This window comes from Gymnoscopelus braueri (assembly GCF_963280865.1).
Source record: "Gymnoscopelus braueri genome assembly, chromosome: 1".
In the NCBI taxonomy this organism is placed as follows: domain Eukaryota; kingdom Metazoa; phylum Chordata; class Actinopteri; order Myctophiformes; family Myctophidae; genus Gymnoscopelus; species Gymnoscopelus braueri.
In genome coordinates this window covers 26,574,733-26,592,228 of record NC_137603.1, presented here as the reverse complement: position 1 = coordinate 26,592,228, position 17,496 = coordinate 26,574,733, and the positions used below count along the sequence as shown (strand labels likewise).

General features: G+C 40.3%; 1 protein-coding gene across 1 annotated transcript; it reads right to left on the bottom strand.

Moving 5' to 3' along the window:
* Window positions 1-851: 851 nt before the first annotated feature.
* Window positions 852-13,210, bottom strand: stk33 (serine/threonine kinase 33; the record flags this gene model as incomplete). The annotated part of the gene is made up of 13 exons (XM_080432565.1): window positions 852-1,049; window positions 1,376-1,465; window positions 2,088-2,233; window positions 2,595-2,748; window positions 3,261-3,346; window positions 4,145-4,257; window positions 4,989-5,064; window positions 6,813-6,900; window positions 7,589-7,674; window positions 11,906-12,044; window positions 12,234-12,338; window positions 12,487-12,600; window positions 13,124-13,210. 13 exons carry the CDS (start codon window positions 13,208-13,210, stop codon window positions 852-854), a joined length of 1,482 nt encoding a protein of 493 aa, XP_080288691.1.
* Window positions 13,211-17,496: the final 4,286 nt, after the last annotated feature.

The following is a 17,496-nucleotide window of genomic DNA, read 5'->3' as shown; positions in this document are numbered from 1 at the left end:
TTTTGGGCATGTCATTATAGGTGAAATATAGATGTTCTGAATTGTTCAAAAATAGCAGATCTAAAAGCTCACGACATGCTGCGACGTGACATGTTATGAGCTTGTAGATCAGCTATTTTTTAAAGAATTTTGAATAGGGCTTAAGTGGCTAAGCAGTGAAACGAAGTAAATGAGACGTTATAAATACTCAAATCTCATGAGCAATTCTCCACTCTCATGTGAAGTACGTTGCTTCACAATAAATACATTCAGGTCCATTCCACCAGTGATACCGGCTAAACTCTTCTCATATTTTCCTCATATTTCTCTGGTTGCCGTGATATAGGTCTGGATCTGGGCTGGTTTCGTTTGTTGAATAGTTGTCTGTGTAGGAGTATGTACTGTACTGTACAGTACTAGTCTACACAGAACACAGTATAGTGTAAAAATGGACCCATCTACAGTAACTCTGAGAGTATAAAAATGTACAATAATAATAGTCTTTGTAACAGAGTGCGGACTCAATTATTATATATTATTAGTTGAGTTTGTCATGCACCAGAGTGGATGTGCATGCTCTACGTTTATAATAGTGTACAAATGGACCCATGGGTCCAGAAATGTGTAATTCTTTTACACTCTCAGGGTCACATTAACGGTGAAGATTTGACTGTAAATGGAAGGGTATCTGGGCTTGACCTGGTCTACATGTAAAGTGTCATGAGACAACCTTTGTTGTGATTTGGCGTTAAATAAATCGATTTGAATACTTTGTAGCAGCCTTGCAACACCCTGTGGAACACTGGGTTTCTCTCTCTCTCTCTCCTTTGGCACGCGGTGTCGTAGTTGCTGGGGTGTTGCAGTAGTTCATCTTATTGCTGTTGCAGACAGGTGCTACTGGACCTTAAACCACTGCTGGTGGAAGGTCTCTGGGCTCCCGCCTTCCCTTGGTTACAGGCTGGTTTGATGGTAAACTCAACTGTGGAGGTGCAAGGGCTGATTTTACTCTTGTCCTGAGCGCTGAGATGCTTTGTACATGGCTGCCCAGAGGATTTCACACCTGTATGGGACTGCAGGGATACCATATTCTCATTCATCGCACACAAAACCTCACCTCAAAACAACAGTCTACTATTGTCACCATCTTCTATAGTGGGTTAATCTGGCGCCATCTAGCGGTGACTACATGCCAATGGCCGCCAAACATGGCATTACAAAAGCTGCCTAAAGAATTAGGCAGGTAATCACTCTTTAACATATGTTATAGACTATATCCGGGTATATCCAAAGTCTTGACAAGTATGATATATTGTAGTGCGTATACCCAATAAAACCATGCGAGACAAACACATTTTGTAGTAGTCTAAAGTGGTCAACATATTCTTAAATGACTGACCTGTGAGTTGGGGTTGCTGTGGGACTGACTGTTTTTCACAGTCAGACTGTTCATTTTCATACAACTGGCAGTCGGCGACTTCTTCTGTCTCTACTCCGAGATTACAGAGACAAGGAGAAGGAGAACATGAGAGAAGCACACCTGGCTTCAAATGACGCTAAATAATGAATAAGAGTTGAACCTTGGGGGGGTGATACCTTTACTTCAAGTGCTGAGTTATCTAAGACGCAGTGAGTCTTAGTTTTAGTCAAAGTTAAGATCATTACCATTGAACTAATTGAGGTGCAAGTCGGTCGGTCAGATCATATACCACCAGACTGTAACTGAAATAGTGAGATTAGTAGGGAGACTTTAGGGCCAGTGGTGGACAGTAACAAAGTACAATTACTTAAGTACTATACTTAAGTAAAAAATGTTTTGTTCTTTTTTCTTTACAAGCACATGACTTTCACTCCGCTACATTACAAATATACTGTAATTATCGTACTTTTGAGTCTACTACATTTCTGGGAAGAGACTCTAGGGACCCAAAGTCATTATATTTGAGATAGGGCCACTTAAGCCCTATCTCAAATATAATTAATATATCTATATATCTATACAATCTATATCTATACAAGCTCCACTGTTTAGGTCTGAGCTTGCAGCCTCAGCCAACCACCAAGTGACAAACAGCACTGTGATGTGATATAGCCGGATTATGCAGCCGTACCCGTTTTGTAGGAGAAATGGGCTTTCCGGTGCTGTCCGTGTGTCCATGGCCGGCATTGGCAGCGTTGCGACAGTCGCTGTGGGCGGAGGCCACTCTAGGCTGTGGTGCCAGGCCGTCCGGGGCAGGGTTATTATAGTTAACTAAAACTATAACGAAATAAAGAAAACTAGAATTGGAGAAACATTTTTGTTAACTGAAATAAAAAATAAACAGATTTTTTTTAACTAACTGAAACGGTTCTGTGTGTTTATAAAACTAACTGAAACATTTGAGTCTTTGTCAAAAATCTTCAAATATAGTGAAGATAGCAGATCTAGAAGCTCGTTTTGAGCTTGTAGATCTGCAACTTTTGCTATTTTTCTGAGCTTAAAAAAACAACAACTAATCCTTAAAAAAAAGAAAAATAACTAAACTAGCAAAGCCCACTTTAAAAACAAATTAAAACTAGCAGAAATGGAAAACAAAGAGAAAAATTAAAACGAATGAAAAATGCTAAACTATAATAACCTTGGTCTGAGGAGGAAGTGGGACAGAGCTCCATCAGGTGGTCTGCAACCCCTTCACAGTCCATCTCTTGGCCCTCGGCCCCGTCCGGGTCCTCCCGGAATTGACGCATCATCTCCAGCACGTTGGTGGGCGTGGCAGGTGTGTTAGGGTCTCCCTGTTGGAACAAAGCGTACCAGAAGAATTAGGGGCATTTGGGCACCATTTTTTAAATATTTATTTATTTTATTTACATTTATTGGGGGGTCAACTACATATAATATATATTTGTTTATGACATTTAAGGCCTAATATTTCTAGTACACAATTGCAACGAATTGCTAAAAAAACTGTGGATATAGCCAGTGATTTTGGGCATAAACAAGAAGTTGAAGGGTAAAGTTTGGTCTGATAATGATATACCGTGCATGTTCAAATCATAAACCTTATTCCCGACCATTTTCCAAAAATAGCATACATTTATTCTTTATTTTACATTTTGTAAAACATTGAGATGCCCACAATTTTTATGTGCCCTCTCGACCTGTATCCGAACAAAGTACACTACCAAACAAAGTACAAATAACCAAATGGGTCCATTTGGTTACATTTTTAAATTATTGGAGTTACAAATGGATGAATTAATAGAATTTCACTCCGTTACACGGCAGGACAAAATCAGCTTCTTACTGTCATCCAAGGGTTATCCAGTAGCTCATTGGCTGTGATGCGGTGGGCGGGGTCTACTTTCAGAAGGCAACTCAATACCTTTTTTGCTGTTGGGGGAAATGCAAGATGCAAGATGACTGCAAGATGAGTCAAAACACAAGCTTCACTTCAAGATGAGTCAAAACACAAGCTTCACCACAAGATGAGTCAGATGAGTAAAAACACAAGCTTCACTTCAAGATGAGTAAAAACACAAGCTTCACCACAAGATGAGTCAGATGAGTAAAAACACAAGCTTCACCACAAGATGAGTCAGATGAGTAAAAACACAAGCTTCACTACAAGATGAGTCAGATGAGTAAAACACAAGCTTCACTACAAGATGAGTCAGATGAGTAAAACACAAGCTTCACTACAAGATGAGTCAGATGAGTAAAACACAAGCTTCACTACAAGATGAGTCAGATGAGTAAAACACAAGCTTCACTACAAGATGAGTCAGATGAGTAAAAACACAAGCTTCACTACAAGATGAGTCAGATGAGTAAAAACACAAGCTTCACTACAAGATGAGTAAAAAGTAAAACACAAGCTTCACTACAAGATGAGTAAAAACACAAGCTTCACTACAAGATGAGTAAAAAGTAAAACATAAGCTTCACTACAAGATGAGTCAAAACACAAGCTTCACTACAAGATGAGTCAAAACACAAGCTTCACTACAAGATGAGTCAGAAAAACAAGCTTCATTTCAATGCTTCCACTCAAGACCCATCCTGTATTTCACTAGTCAATGTATATAGATATTTATATGATCATAAACCAGCTTTAAACAAATAAGAGACAGGAAATAAGGCCTTTGAAAGCAAACTTTAAAGTAAAATAGTGGTGTAAAATAATATCACCTGCATTACTGATTGTGTCCCAGATGGGCCCAGTGAAGTGGATCTCTCCATTCTTAATCATCTCAAAGAGTTTTTCCTCTGAACTGGACATGAATGGAGGCTCCCCACACAACCTGTGGGGGCATCGCATTCTTTCTTGTTACATGTATTTGTTTATGTACAAATGCAATGGCAGAGTTCATTTAACGCTGAGACTGTAAAAATGGATGTATTGATTATGTACTGTATGTACTGTATGTAGCAGTTGTAGCTCAGAGCCTCTGCCTGATGAACAAAAGCCTAATACAGTATATCCCCCAGCCAAGGGGGAATTTCCCTTTAGGCTAGTGGATAAGATGTTGGCTTTCCACGCGGGGGACCCAGGTTCGAATCCCGGGCGTTACATGTACATGTATGTACAATACATGTAAACCTCATACACCTTATTTCAACTTTGTATGTTTTTTCTTAAATTAATGCCCTACTTCGTCATATTACAGTGTCACACAAAAATAGCAAAAGTAGTCGATCTACAAGCTCACAACATGTTGCGATGGGACGCGTTGTGCGATTGTAGATCTTCTATTTTTGAGAGAAAGTGGTGTGTGTGGTGTGTGTGTGTGTATAACAAGTCTGTGGGTTTTATAGTCTTAATCAATGGGAAGTATTAACAAGAGCTTGTGACTAAATAGTAACTGCATTGAATCCGTTGGAACACAGGTTATTTTTCCCATTTTCTGAAAAGTAACGGTTTTGGACATCGAAGACATATACAGTATATGTTTATGTACTGTATAGTACATGTATGAAGGAAAGAGAGAGAGAGCAACACATAACAGAAGAGAGCTGGGAATACAGTACTCACAGCATATACATGATGACTCCTATACTCCACATGTCACACTGTTGACTGTACTCGTATGCACTGATCACTTCTGGAGCTGAAACACACATTTGTTATTTTCTCAGCTTAGTAGAGTCTGGTTCTCAAAATTGTCAAGGACCCCCAAATGTATTTTATGTATTAGGCTTGTTGTGAGCTTGTATGTATATACAGTAGGGTTAAAGTGGTTCAACTGATTTTTATGCTATATTAACCAATTTTGCTGGGGGACCGCCTGGAACTCCCTCAAGGACCCCTGCGGGTCCCCGGACCGCACTTTGAGAACCACTGCAGTACGTCATAACGTAATAACTCTTGAAGGTTCCAGGTGTTTTATTGTCACATGCATGCACAATAGAGCTGTAGCAACACTGCAAGCAGTGACATTTTTACACTTAAAGCTTCCTCAGCAGTGTGGATTAAAAAGAAATACAACTAGAAAAAGTGCTCCTCGGAGCACAGGTCTCCGCCAGGTCAGGTAGGTTATTGTGGCCTCCTGGTGGCGCTATAATAGGCCATTGTGAAAAGGGTGCCCGTTTCTTCTTAGGCCTTTCACGACAATCGGACACTGCATTCATGATTTGAGGCATTTTGTTCCAAAAATGTGTTTAGCTAAATTAGACCTGCTGGTGGCGCTATAACAGGCCAATGTGAAAGGGGTGGCATTTCTTCCTCAGCCTAGTGGGAATGTGCGTGTAAAATTTCACGGAAATCGCAAGCTGAGTGCATAATTTGAGGCATTTAGTTCAAAACGGAGCAATCCTGCAAACTTTGGAAGCCAGCCTTAGCCAATGAGGATGGAATATGGGAAATCGGACACATCCGTGTTGATCACATGACTATAGAGATACTGTATACCGATTTGCATGACCTTTGGATAAAATCTGTAGGAGTAATATCAAGAAATTGGTTTTGCACAAATCGGCCTCCTGGTGGCGCTATAACAGGCCCATGTGAAAAATTTGGGGCAAATGTTCTGAATTGGCATCCAGGGAGTGTGTGTGCACAGTTTCACAGCGACCGGGCCAACGGTGCCAGAGATTAGCTGGTGACAGACGGACGGACGGACACACGGACACACGGACACACACACGGACGGACGGACAGGGGGTAAAACATACTCTCTCGCCATGCCTTACGGCCTGGCAGAGACAATAAGAAGATTCAAAATAATCAGAATAAATAGAAAGAAGGAAAAAGCTATGCAAATAGTACATAGCAACAAATGTAAGTCAAATAGAGTATAGCTATTACTGTCCTTTAAGCCGGCTGGCATGTAGGGCAGCAACAAAGGATTTCCATTCCTGTCTGTTCTGGGCCAGCGTCTTTATAGAACCCCAGGTGTGATGCATATAGCTATTAATTCTGAATTAATATAGCCGTACCAGACTGCAATCCTGTATAGTATCCAGTACTGTATATACTATACAGGATGTGTATGTACTGTGTATATTACAGTATATATACACAGGATTTATATGTATGTGTGTGTGTGTGTGTGTGTGTGTGTGTGTGTGTGTGTGTGTGTGTGTGTGTGTGTGTGTGTGTGTGTGTGTGTGTGTGTGTGTGTGTGTGTGTGTGTGTGTGTGTGTGTGTGTGTGTGTGTATATATATATATATATATACACTGTATATACTGTATACTGTGTGTGTGTGTGTGTGTGTGTGTGTGTGTGTGTGTGTGTGTGTGTACACACACGAGTATACACATAAGAGTGTATGGGGATACTGAGACTACTTAAAATACTGCAGCCCTTGCAAAATGTGGGCATGTTGTGTGAGGTGTACAGTGTACAGGTGTCATACCCATGTAGATAGGAGTCCCACAGGTGGCCTTTAGCATGCTCTCAATCCCGACCCCACCTTTCATCACTGACAAACCAAAATCTGTCACCTACGGAGATACAGAGATAATACACAGCAAGAAGAGCACATGCATTATTCTACAAAGATATCAAATTGAAAGTTTTAAGGTGCATTTAGTTAAAATTAATCAATGCTTGTCTGTAGAACTTAGGAACAAACACTGGTCTTCTACATGTCAAACATTTAACATGAGATAATAAGGCTGTGCGGTTCTAGTTTGCAATGTGTATTGTAGAGAGAGAGAGAGAGAGAGAGAGAGAGAGAGAGAGAGAGAGAGAGAGAGAGAGAGAGAGAGAGAGAGAGAGAGAGAGAGAGAGAGAGAGAGAGAGAGAGAGAGAGAGAGAGAGAGAGAGAGAGAGAGAGAGAGAGAGAGAGAGAGAGATCTGCTGTGGCCCAGTCTTGCACACCAGGTATCTGCTTCTACTGGCTCTTTATCAATGCAAACAGCATGCTGAGATCACTCAGTCATCTTTTAAAAATATGCTGTTGATTCTCTTTGTAAAGAATACTGCATAAAGGAAGGCCCAGAGGGGGGTCTGTCATAATGAGGTAGAATTTGGAGAGATTTTGGGAGAGAGAGAAAAAACTATTACTTGTATTTAGTAAAGCCTGATTGATACTTCGTCGAGTGTCGAGAATAGCCAACGTATAGCCAAAGTATGAATCGGCCTTAAGGATGAGTAACAGAAGTTTCCAAGTTTGTGTCATCGTCCCACCTTGATGTTGATCATATTGTCAACGTCCGCACGGAGGTAGCTTTTCACTAGAATGTTCTCCAATTTCAAGTCACGGTGCACTATATCTGAAAGATGAGGGGATACTTTTACAATCACACACATAATGGGTAGAAACACCGATTTTCAGCGAGTGTACAACTACAAATGTAACCAAATCCATTTCATTCTTCACAAATGAGTTACTCTTACCAATGAGTTATAAATGTATACGTTTACACTGTGTGATTTTACTGTGTGCCACTTATATCACACCTCCATTTTACATTACATTTCAATACGTTTCAGTGAATGGCTCGGTGGAGTGCACATGCATTGCAAATTGCTATTTGTTACACTGAGTCGAGTAATGGTTGTCCCCTCAACCACCTAATTACTGGATAAACATCCTGAAAAATTTTGAACTGAAATAAGTCCTATGACAAGATAAGTCTGTATATAAGTTCTTTAAAAGAGGAAATATGAATGGCTCAAAAGATCTTGCTGGTGCTGGATGGACGAAAAAATATCGGAAATACAGTTAGTTTATCAGAGAAGTCTAAAAGGTTAATTATATTAAAGTGATTTTGTCTAATGGGTGGAGGAGAGTCACGCTTTCCAAAATGAAAAAAATAAATACATTTAAAATGTTCCCCTGAATGTATTCTTTTATATAATTGAACTAAATCGATTAGTGGACAGAGGTCATGGACGGTGACAACTTCAAAGATCAAGATCGTCTGGAAATGAAAGTGAATTGTACGTGTCCTCTGTGAAGTCAGGACCATAAGCCACAGTGTGCGGGGGCAGAGGCATGATGACAAAGACATAGCGCTGGTATCAATGCAACAGCTGGAACACAAACATCCCATCAAATTAATTAATGGAAACATTCCATTCAGGGGTCTCCATATGTGCCGCTTGCCAGCCAAATGTCTGACAGCACACACATTTTGAGGCCACAATGGAAATACTCTCAAAATAATATCTCTCCTATGAAGTACAGTATGACTTCATACTCAGTGGTCTATGTACAATACTCACACTAGGGCCTTCCCTGAATAAAGTTAACATAACTGACCAAAAGGAAAGGCAAGGCCATGTAATTAATCTGAGGCAGTTCTGTGTATGGTACGCTCACAATAGCCGCTGGGGGCTGGTCGCACGATTGACTGAAACAGATTTCAGTATAACTAAGAAACGTACAGAATATTGAAAAAAAACGTTTTAAACTAGTAGTAGGTGCAAATGTGTAGGTAGTTGAGTATACATGAACTGAAGTATATTCTTCCAAAAGTACCTGCATGTCATGGGCTAAATAAGTGGCAACTCAAGACTATCATGTTATGTTGTGTTTTGCTATATTCCGTACGTTAAGATGTTGCGCTGGGTTACGTTATGTTACGTTATGGCATAGGAAGTAGAGTAAGTCCAGTTTGTCTCACTCTCAGCTGTAACTGGACTCAGTATTAAAATGGTTTAAATCTCTCTCCAAATGTCTTAGAAATAACTGTCTAAACCCCTTTTAAAGCCCCACCTGTATTGTTTACTTTTGACATTTATTTAGGTTTAATCTAGCTTCTCCCATGTCAACCAGAAATATAATTGTTTTATTAAATCATTCGACATGAAATGGATTGCAATGACAAATCAGTTATCAAGCTAACGATGAATGTTCATGACTGTTGAACTGCTTCGTCTTTTTAGACTAAGTTACCCCTGCCATGGGTTGCCATGGTAGAGTTCAAATGGAATTTTTGTATTGTGTTTTGGAGAAACTAAGAAAATAAGCACTGTAGCAAACAAACACATACGATTCTCATAATCTAAATGGCTAAATTGATCCCCAACTAGCTTGCCCCAGAAATGCAAACAATTCATTCCCTGTACTGCCATAGTGTTTTTCCAACTGCTAATAAAGTATTCAATCAATCAATCAACAACAAAAAAAAAGTTTATGATAAGTAAACCTAGTCGGCATATGATATTCACACGTTTTGTTCAACATGCAATTAATACAAGTTAATAAAAGAAGCACATAATAGCTTCAATATACCTGGTTGGGATATTAACAGGTGTAATTTATGTCATAGAACAAATGTGAAATTTTCTTTAGCTTACGGTACATTAACCACAGCCCTTATTTTCTGCATGAATGGGTAAAAAAAGCTAACTCACTTCCGGCTTATAGGACTACGTACAGACTGTTAACACTATAGCATCAAGTGGCTTGCTACCTAATTTGGAAAGTTAAAGTTAATATATTCCCATTGGCATCATTAGTCACTATGCAAGTAAAGTATAGCAGCGCAGAGGGACTCTCCAAGTGAAAACACGCCTATTAATCAGTATTCCACCCCAGCTCGTTGTAAATGAATCATTAGCCACATGTAATGGTGCCTCGTTGCCAAGCAATGTCCTAAATTACCTCTAACTACACATTTCACTGTGAGAAGGAGAAAAACTGCATTTACAAATAAACCCCTCAGACTGAACAAATATTTGTCCACCTTTCTCCCTGACATTTGTCCATTATTATCTCATTATTAAAGATGCTGTAATTGATATTTTATTTTAGGTAAAAATCTTTAAATGTTTTTGTTAAAAACTTTTGGTTCACTAAACTAAAGACCTGGAGAGGTGGGGAGACCCCTGTTACAGAACAAACACTAGCAATGATTGCTATGGGAATACAGAGCTATTTAACAATTATATGGCTGGAGGCCTGAGGCCCATGTGGAATCAACTTACTGATCATCATCATAAAATGTCAGTAAAGGTACATAATGTTGTCACCAATTAACTGAATCACAATTTAATATGCTTGCTCTGGTGTTGAATTATGGTGGTCTGCAAGTGCAACACGCACATACATCTCATTTCATTTCACAAAACACATAAACAAATGGGAAAACAAATGAACACAAGTATTTAATTCACAATAAGCTGTGGCCAGCTCTAAGTTTGGGATTGATAGAGTCCAACTGAGTCCAAGCCCCAAAACTTTTTGTGAGAGCCAATTTCCCAAGGAAAGCTTTAAACGCTCTTAAACAGGGGTTCTCTAGTAGTTCAAAAATATGTTTTACTATACTACACTACTTATGTCATGAAAGTATATTACATATTGATATCATACTGTCTTCAGAAATAAGGCCATACTATACTGTACTACAGTACTATACTCACAACATAATCATGACGTGTGTAGACGACAGACAATACATCGGCCTGATGAAGGCATAAGGCATGCCCCCCACATCCTGACCAACATTTACAGCACCATTAACCACTTGAACCCCATTTAAAAAATCTAACCCAACATCTTTCTAAATAACATGCAACATACATCTGAATCTATATAATTAGGTACTAATACAAAGAGATAACATATACTACACTATGTATTCAAACATACTCCATACTAGTAGTACAGTATATCTTCAAATATAGGCTTATACTATGTCATCCAAAATTAGTCATACAATGGTCTATGTCAGGGGTCTTCAACGTTTTCAGGCCCTAGCTGAGAGATAGATGAAGCAGGGACCACCTCTATATATTGTATAAAATGTTGTTTCAGATTAAACTTTTTTTGTTTACTTGGTCTGCTCTTTTTTCCCTCTACACCTTCACCTCTACAAGTTCACAACGCCTCGCGTTGCGAGGCGTTGTGAGCTTGTAGATCTGCTATTTTTGGCTAAAGTTCTCCTCAGGAAAAGGGATGCTAGGGTTCAAGTGGTTAAGGTAAAAAATAAAAATCATATCACACAAAGATTTGGCGGACCCCCTGTAGTAACTCTGAGGACCCCCTAGGGGTCCCGGTCCCCCTGTTGAAGACCCCTGGTCTATGTCATCAACAGCAGTAATTATACCTCATTCTACGGGTTCTGGTCAAGTAGACAGTGGAATTGCCGCACTTGTACAAACCACGTCATTCTCTGGGGAACGAGGAAAACAATCCCCATCCAATCCACCTCCACAACTTCACATGCACAGAGGTGCTCTCCAAGAGGCTTTTAAGTGACAAATCTAACTTGTTACCCTAAATCATCCTCTGCTAGTATGTCATCCTATATTTACAATCCTCAATAGCTACTGTATATTGCTTATCCAAATTGAGTAAGATATTTACATTTTGAAAGCCAAGACTTTCTTTTATTGAAATCAGACAGCAACGACTTCTGAATGCCTTTGTTAGAGAGTAGGTAACATTCTGTATCCCCAGATCCACATTTTAGTTGTCGTATTGTTAATGGTTAGGGTAAATTTGTGAAGGCACCTTTTGTACTGTCAGACTGTCAAACTACAGGAAATCACTACCTTTCTTGTGCAGGTAGACAATGGCCTGAGCTAAGCTACGGATGACATGCCTTGTCTCCTCCTCTGTGAAGCATTTCTTCTTCTTCAATAGCTCCTTCAGTTCACCTCCATCACAGAGTTCAGTGACTAGATACATCCGCTAAAACAAAGAACAGTATCAAATAATGCAAGTCACTAACAGAGCAGTACTCTATGTGTGCTCATCCATGTCGTTTATGCATAACCACAGCACCACAATCCTGTGGGATTAAGATATTTCTCACATGCACAACACTGTTCCCTTCATTAGCTTTGCTTTGGATTTTCATATTGAAAATAGCAGACTTACCTTGGGTGTTTCAAAGACCTCCTCGAGATGTATTATGTGAGCGTGATTCACATGTTTGAGAATGCTTACTTCCCGTTCCAGCAATCTCACCCCCGAGCTCCCTGCCTGCAGTGGTAGGAAGTCAGTTCACTGGTAAAGGAGTCTTAGCTTAAGCATGGAAAAGGTGTTTTCAAATGTTTAAGCTGGCTCTAAAGGTATTCTTTCACCACATCGAACAACACAGAATTCCCAGAGGAATCTGACACGTACTAACCTTCTCTTTGTTCACCTTCTTAACAGCCCATTTCTGCTGTGTCTCAATATGAGTGGCTTCACAGACGACCCCAAACCTACCTTGACCCAATTTCCTTCCAAATGTGTATATTTGCTAGAGGGGTAATGGAGGAAACCATTAATAGATCTGCAAAGTAAAACAGTCTGCGAAAGAACATGATTTACTCTCAGTTTATAAGACTATTTCCGTTTATGAGTTTTGGTGTAATGCCACATTAACTCAAGACCTAAATCCTGAAGTAGATCTTAATTTTCCAGCACTTTGGAAAGAAATGGAAGTTTTCCGGTCTCTGGAGCTGCAGAATATAGTATTTCTAATCAAGTTACAAATGATTAAGTTGCTGCCACAGTTCATTCAATCTCAGGTCTAATTAACTTGATCATTATCTCTGCACATGCAAGGCTGAGCACTGCCTGCTTTGGATTTGGCAAAGAGAGCAGTCAAACTCCCTTGAGAAGTGGGCGTATTCAGGAGTAAAGTAGAGTGTGATCCACAAGTGCAGATGGAGTACACTATTAGAGGTCACCACCAGTGAGTCTGTATGGTTGCCCCAGAAGTGCCCCTGGGGCAGTAGAGGAGATCGTTAAGGAAACTAATGCACAAGAGTTCTTCATACCTGGAGGTCAGCCTCCTTCTCCATGCGGGTGTGAGGCACCTTCCTCTCTGGACTCTTCCCACGGGACAGCTTTGAGGCCATTTTCATGCCTCTTCCACAAACATCTGGCTGTGTCACCAGAGATGATGTGGACTATTCAGCTAGGAGAATCACACACAAAGGGGGAAAGAACTGCCTGTTATTAAGTTAGTGCCCTGAGCCTACAGTCTGACTACAAATTTAAATAAACCACCAATTACATTGTTCTGCAATCACAGGATCGTTTACCAGAAATATCTGTTGTACACTACTCATACAAGTAGTTATAGTAATTCTCTGTACCAGAGTCAAAACTAAATGTGGAGAAGCAGGGTTCTGTTTTTATGCACCCCTTATCTGGAGCAAACTCCCAGAAAACTGCAGGTCTGCTACAACTCTCAATTCTTATAAATCAAAGCTGAAGACTTTTATGTTTGCTGCTGCCTTTTACTGACGTTTTTGATTCATTTCTTGTGTTGCACTGAAATTGTATTCTCTTATTTTTTATCTGTTTTGTTTGAGCTTATTTTTATTTTCTATTCTCTTACCTCTTTAATAAACATGTTATTCGAAAGGCCTTTTATAGCGTGTTTCTGTCGTTTGCACTGTCTTAATGTTTTGTGTAAAACACTTTGAATTGCCTTGTTGTAGAAATGTGCCATACAAACAATGCTTTGAATTGCATGAGATATTACTTTGATGGTCTGTGTGAGTATAGTTTTTGTATCACACAGATACAGTATGTAACTAGAAAAGTGCTCCTCGGAGCAAAGGTCTCCACCAGGTCAGGTAGGTAAGGTTATTGTGGGCCAGCAATGTTCGGAATTCAGGATGGAATATGAAAAATCGGACAGATCCGTCTTGATTATATGACGATAGAGATCATGTGTACCGATTTGCGTGACATTTGGATAAAATCTAAGTAATATTAAAAAAAAACGTTTTACATGAGTCGGCCTCCTGGTGGCGCTATAAAACGCAGATGTGAAAAATGCAGGGCAAAGTTTTTCCTTAGCCGTACACAGTTTTACACAGAACGGTGCAGTTGGGTAAAGCGCGAATCGTCTTTTTTTGATGAGGCTGATTTGTAAATCAGCCTCATGTCATTTATTTCTCGGCTTAGTGGGAATGTGCGTGCAAAATTTCACGGAAATTGCTCGCCGTTTTCATGATTTGAGGCATTTTGGTCAAAACGGTGCACTCCTGCAAACTTTGGAAGCCAATCTTAGCCAATTAGGATGGAATATGAAAAATCTGAAAGACCAGTTTCGTTTAATGACTATAGAGATACTGTGTACAGATTTGCATGATGTTTGGACAAAATCTGTAGCAGTACTGTCAAAAAACGAGTTTAGCAAAGATCGGCCTCCTGGTGGCACTATAACAGGCCCATGTGAAAAAAATTGGCAAAGTTTCTGCTCTGGCATCCAGGGACTGTGTGTGCACAGTTTAGCTGCCATCAAGCCAACGGTGCCGGAAATTAGCTGTCCACAGACGGAATCACACACACGTGCGCGCGGACGGACGGACATGGTGCAAAACATAGTCTCGGCCATGCCTTTCGGCCTGGCGGAGACAATTAAAGTGCCAGTGTTCACTTCAACTAAATAACTAAGGGGAAGTTAACTCAGATGACCTGAGACCAGTCAGTCAGTCACAGGCCACCTCGGCAGGAGGCCTTGTCTGGCACCAGTATAACAGGTGTCTCAAGAACCCAACAGCATGGAATACTACTGACTGACACAGTACAATGTTGTGCCTAATACTGTATGTGATAACTGAAACAGCTTATGCATATTTCAGTATTATAAGAACTGAAACATGTTATGCACCATTTCAGTATTCTAATAATGCTCATTATAAGATGGCACAATTTCAGTCTACTCTCTCTGCATGTTATTGGCAGGCTATGGACAGTTCAGAAACCTGCCTATTGAAATCATCGATGGGGATTCCATGAAGCTGATAGAAACTATTGCCTTTCTCTACCTGGAAAGTTAGCATGTTGAAATAGAAGCCATTAATAAACTCTTCGGAGCACAGGTCTCAGCCAGGCCAGTTAGTAGAAGTCAATCTTAGCCAATCAGGATGAAATTTGAAAAATTGCAGAGGTCAGGTCAGTCTTGATGACATGACTATAGACATAATGTGGGGTTTTTTTTGTGTTTTTTGGGGGCTTTTATGCCTTTATTGACAGGACAGTAGGCTGACAGGAAATGGGGAGAGAGAGATGGGGAGTGACATGCAGCAAAGGCCCTCGGGATCGGGACTCGAACCCGCGACACGCTGTCAGGCTACACTGAGCCTAGGTGCCTGGACCACTATGCCAACTATAGAGAATAGAGATACTGTGTACCAATTTGCGTGATGTTTGAACAAAATCTGTAGGAGTAGTAGCAAAAAATGTGTTTTGGAAAAATCGGCCTCCTGGTGGCACTATAACAGGCCAATATGAAGTTTCACGACAATCGGACGCTGTATTCATGATTTGATTTGGTTAAAAACTAACCACTCCTGCAAACTTTAGATGCCAATCTTAGCCAATCAGGATGGGGGGAAAAAGTGTCTTCCTTTGTTTTGCCTCTGGGGGCACCGCCTCCTTTTTGTGTAGAAACAGGAACTCTTGTTTGGCTCCTCCCCTTTATAAGTCCACTTCCTCACAGCCCAGGTGCTTCTGTATTCCTACTAACAAAAACACTACATGTTCAGGGCCGTGGTGCTGAAAGATTAGAAATGGACAGAATTGCCAACCAATTATGTCACTGATAGACAGGTTTCTGAACTGTCCAGAGCCCTGCTCTGAGACAGAAATGGTGCCATCCTTTAATGAGCATTGATTAGTGAGGACCAATTTGGGTGAAGTGATCTTTTAAGTGCACCTATCTCAGACTCAACGACGCTGTGTGTGCATGCATAGTTAAAAGCAAAAGGCCTATTTGATCTGTTTGCTGTTCATTATTAACCTAACCCACAGAATATCTCCATGTCTTTTTAGCCCGTTAACAGCCTATACAACATTTGTAAAACATAGTGCTGCCTACTGGGATAATACATAAATGTACTCCAGTATAATGTAGCCCTGTTAAGTCTCAAACACAGGACAAGGACATCGGCAGAACATTTTATCAACACAATGCTTTGAATATAATAGATTTGTACTTCCATTGAATCAATAAATCATAAAGTATAGTCTCTCTTCAGGTCCCTAGCTCACCTTGTTATCTTGCCACCACTAGTTTCTGACAAAGCTGCAAGGCTCTAACGGCGATAAGTCTGATATATTAACTTTAAACACAATTTACCCAGCTTGAAAAACACTCTCTAAAGCCAAATTAAATGTAAAGCAATTATCAAGTGATGACTGGGAGCAGTGAAGTGGATCTACCACACGGACAGCAATTAATTATTAACAAGGAAGCGGTGTCTTTAACCTCTTCACTTGGTGCATTATCTGATCCCTGACAGAACTCTCATAACAGGCCTGTCTCTCCCATTATCTCCTGTCTAGTTTCTAATCAAAACGATTGTGACAGCCTCTGGAAATCCCAATCACCTCAATCACAGCTCATTTGTAGGAGACAGAAGCATGTGACGAGTGTATCATTGGGGACTCGGGGGCCAGCTGGCGGGGTGTCCTTGCACCGCAGATGCCTCGGAGATGAGCGTGCCTTGTCCTTAACCCCGACACAGAGGAAATAAGATATCACGGTCAGGTCAGGGCGACAAGTCTGACCTTAAAATGGATAACAACAGTCTGGAGGCACATGTCTTGAATAGCTTGTAGCCTGGGTTTCTCTCAGTGTACTCGATACCTCTGTTTCATAAAAGTATAGAGTTTGGGACCCACATTTTTGGAGACTTTCATAAAGTTTTGAGAGTCACATTTCTGCTTCTGATGTGTCCTAAATGATCAAGTCATTAGATATGTCTGTCTGTGCCTAGAACGTTACCCATATTACATCAAGAAACAGAGTAAGGTTAAAGCAGCCTAAACAGACGCAGAAGATATCTGTATCTGGCTGACCGTCTGTCTTTATTGATGAGGATCAAAAGAGGCGCACACCCATTTTCCATTTAAAGGCAGGTGCTAAACTTCAAACTACAAAACATGATAGAGACAAAATAAAGTCTGAAGAAAAGCAGTGTGCTCGAAACATCGCTCAGCCTACACAGGTGGTACGAAAAATAAATATGCAAAAGAGAGCTACAGAGTGCAAACTTTTATTTTGTCTCTGTGTCCCTTTACTGCCCATTATACTGTATGGAGTTCTCTGATGTCATCAATATGTCATCATAGCACTGACGCCATAGACTGGCCTCCAAGTACTATGATATAACACGTACTGCACCGGTAC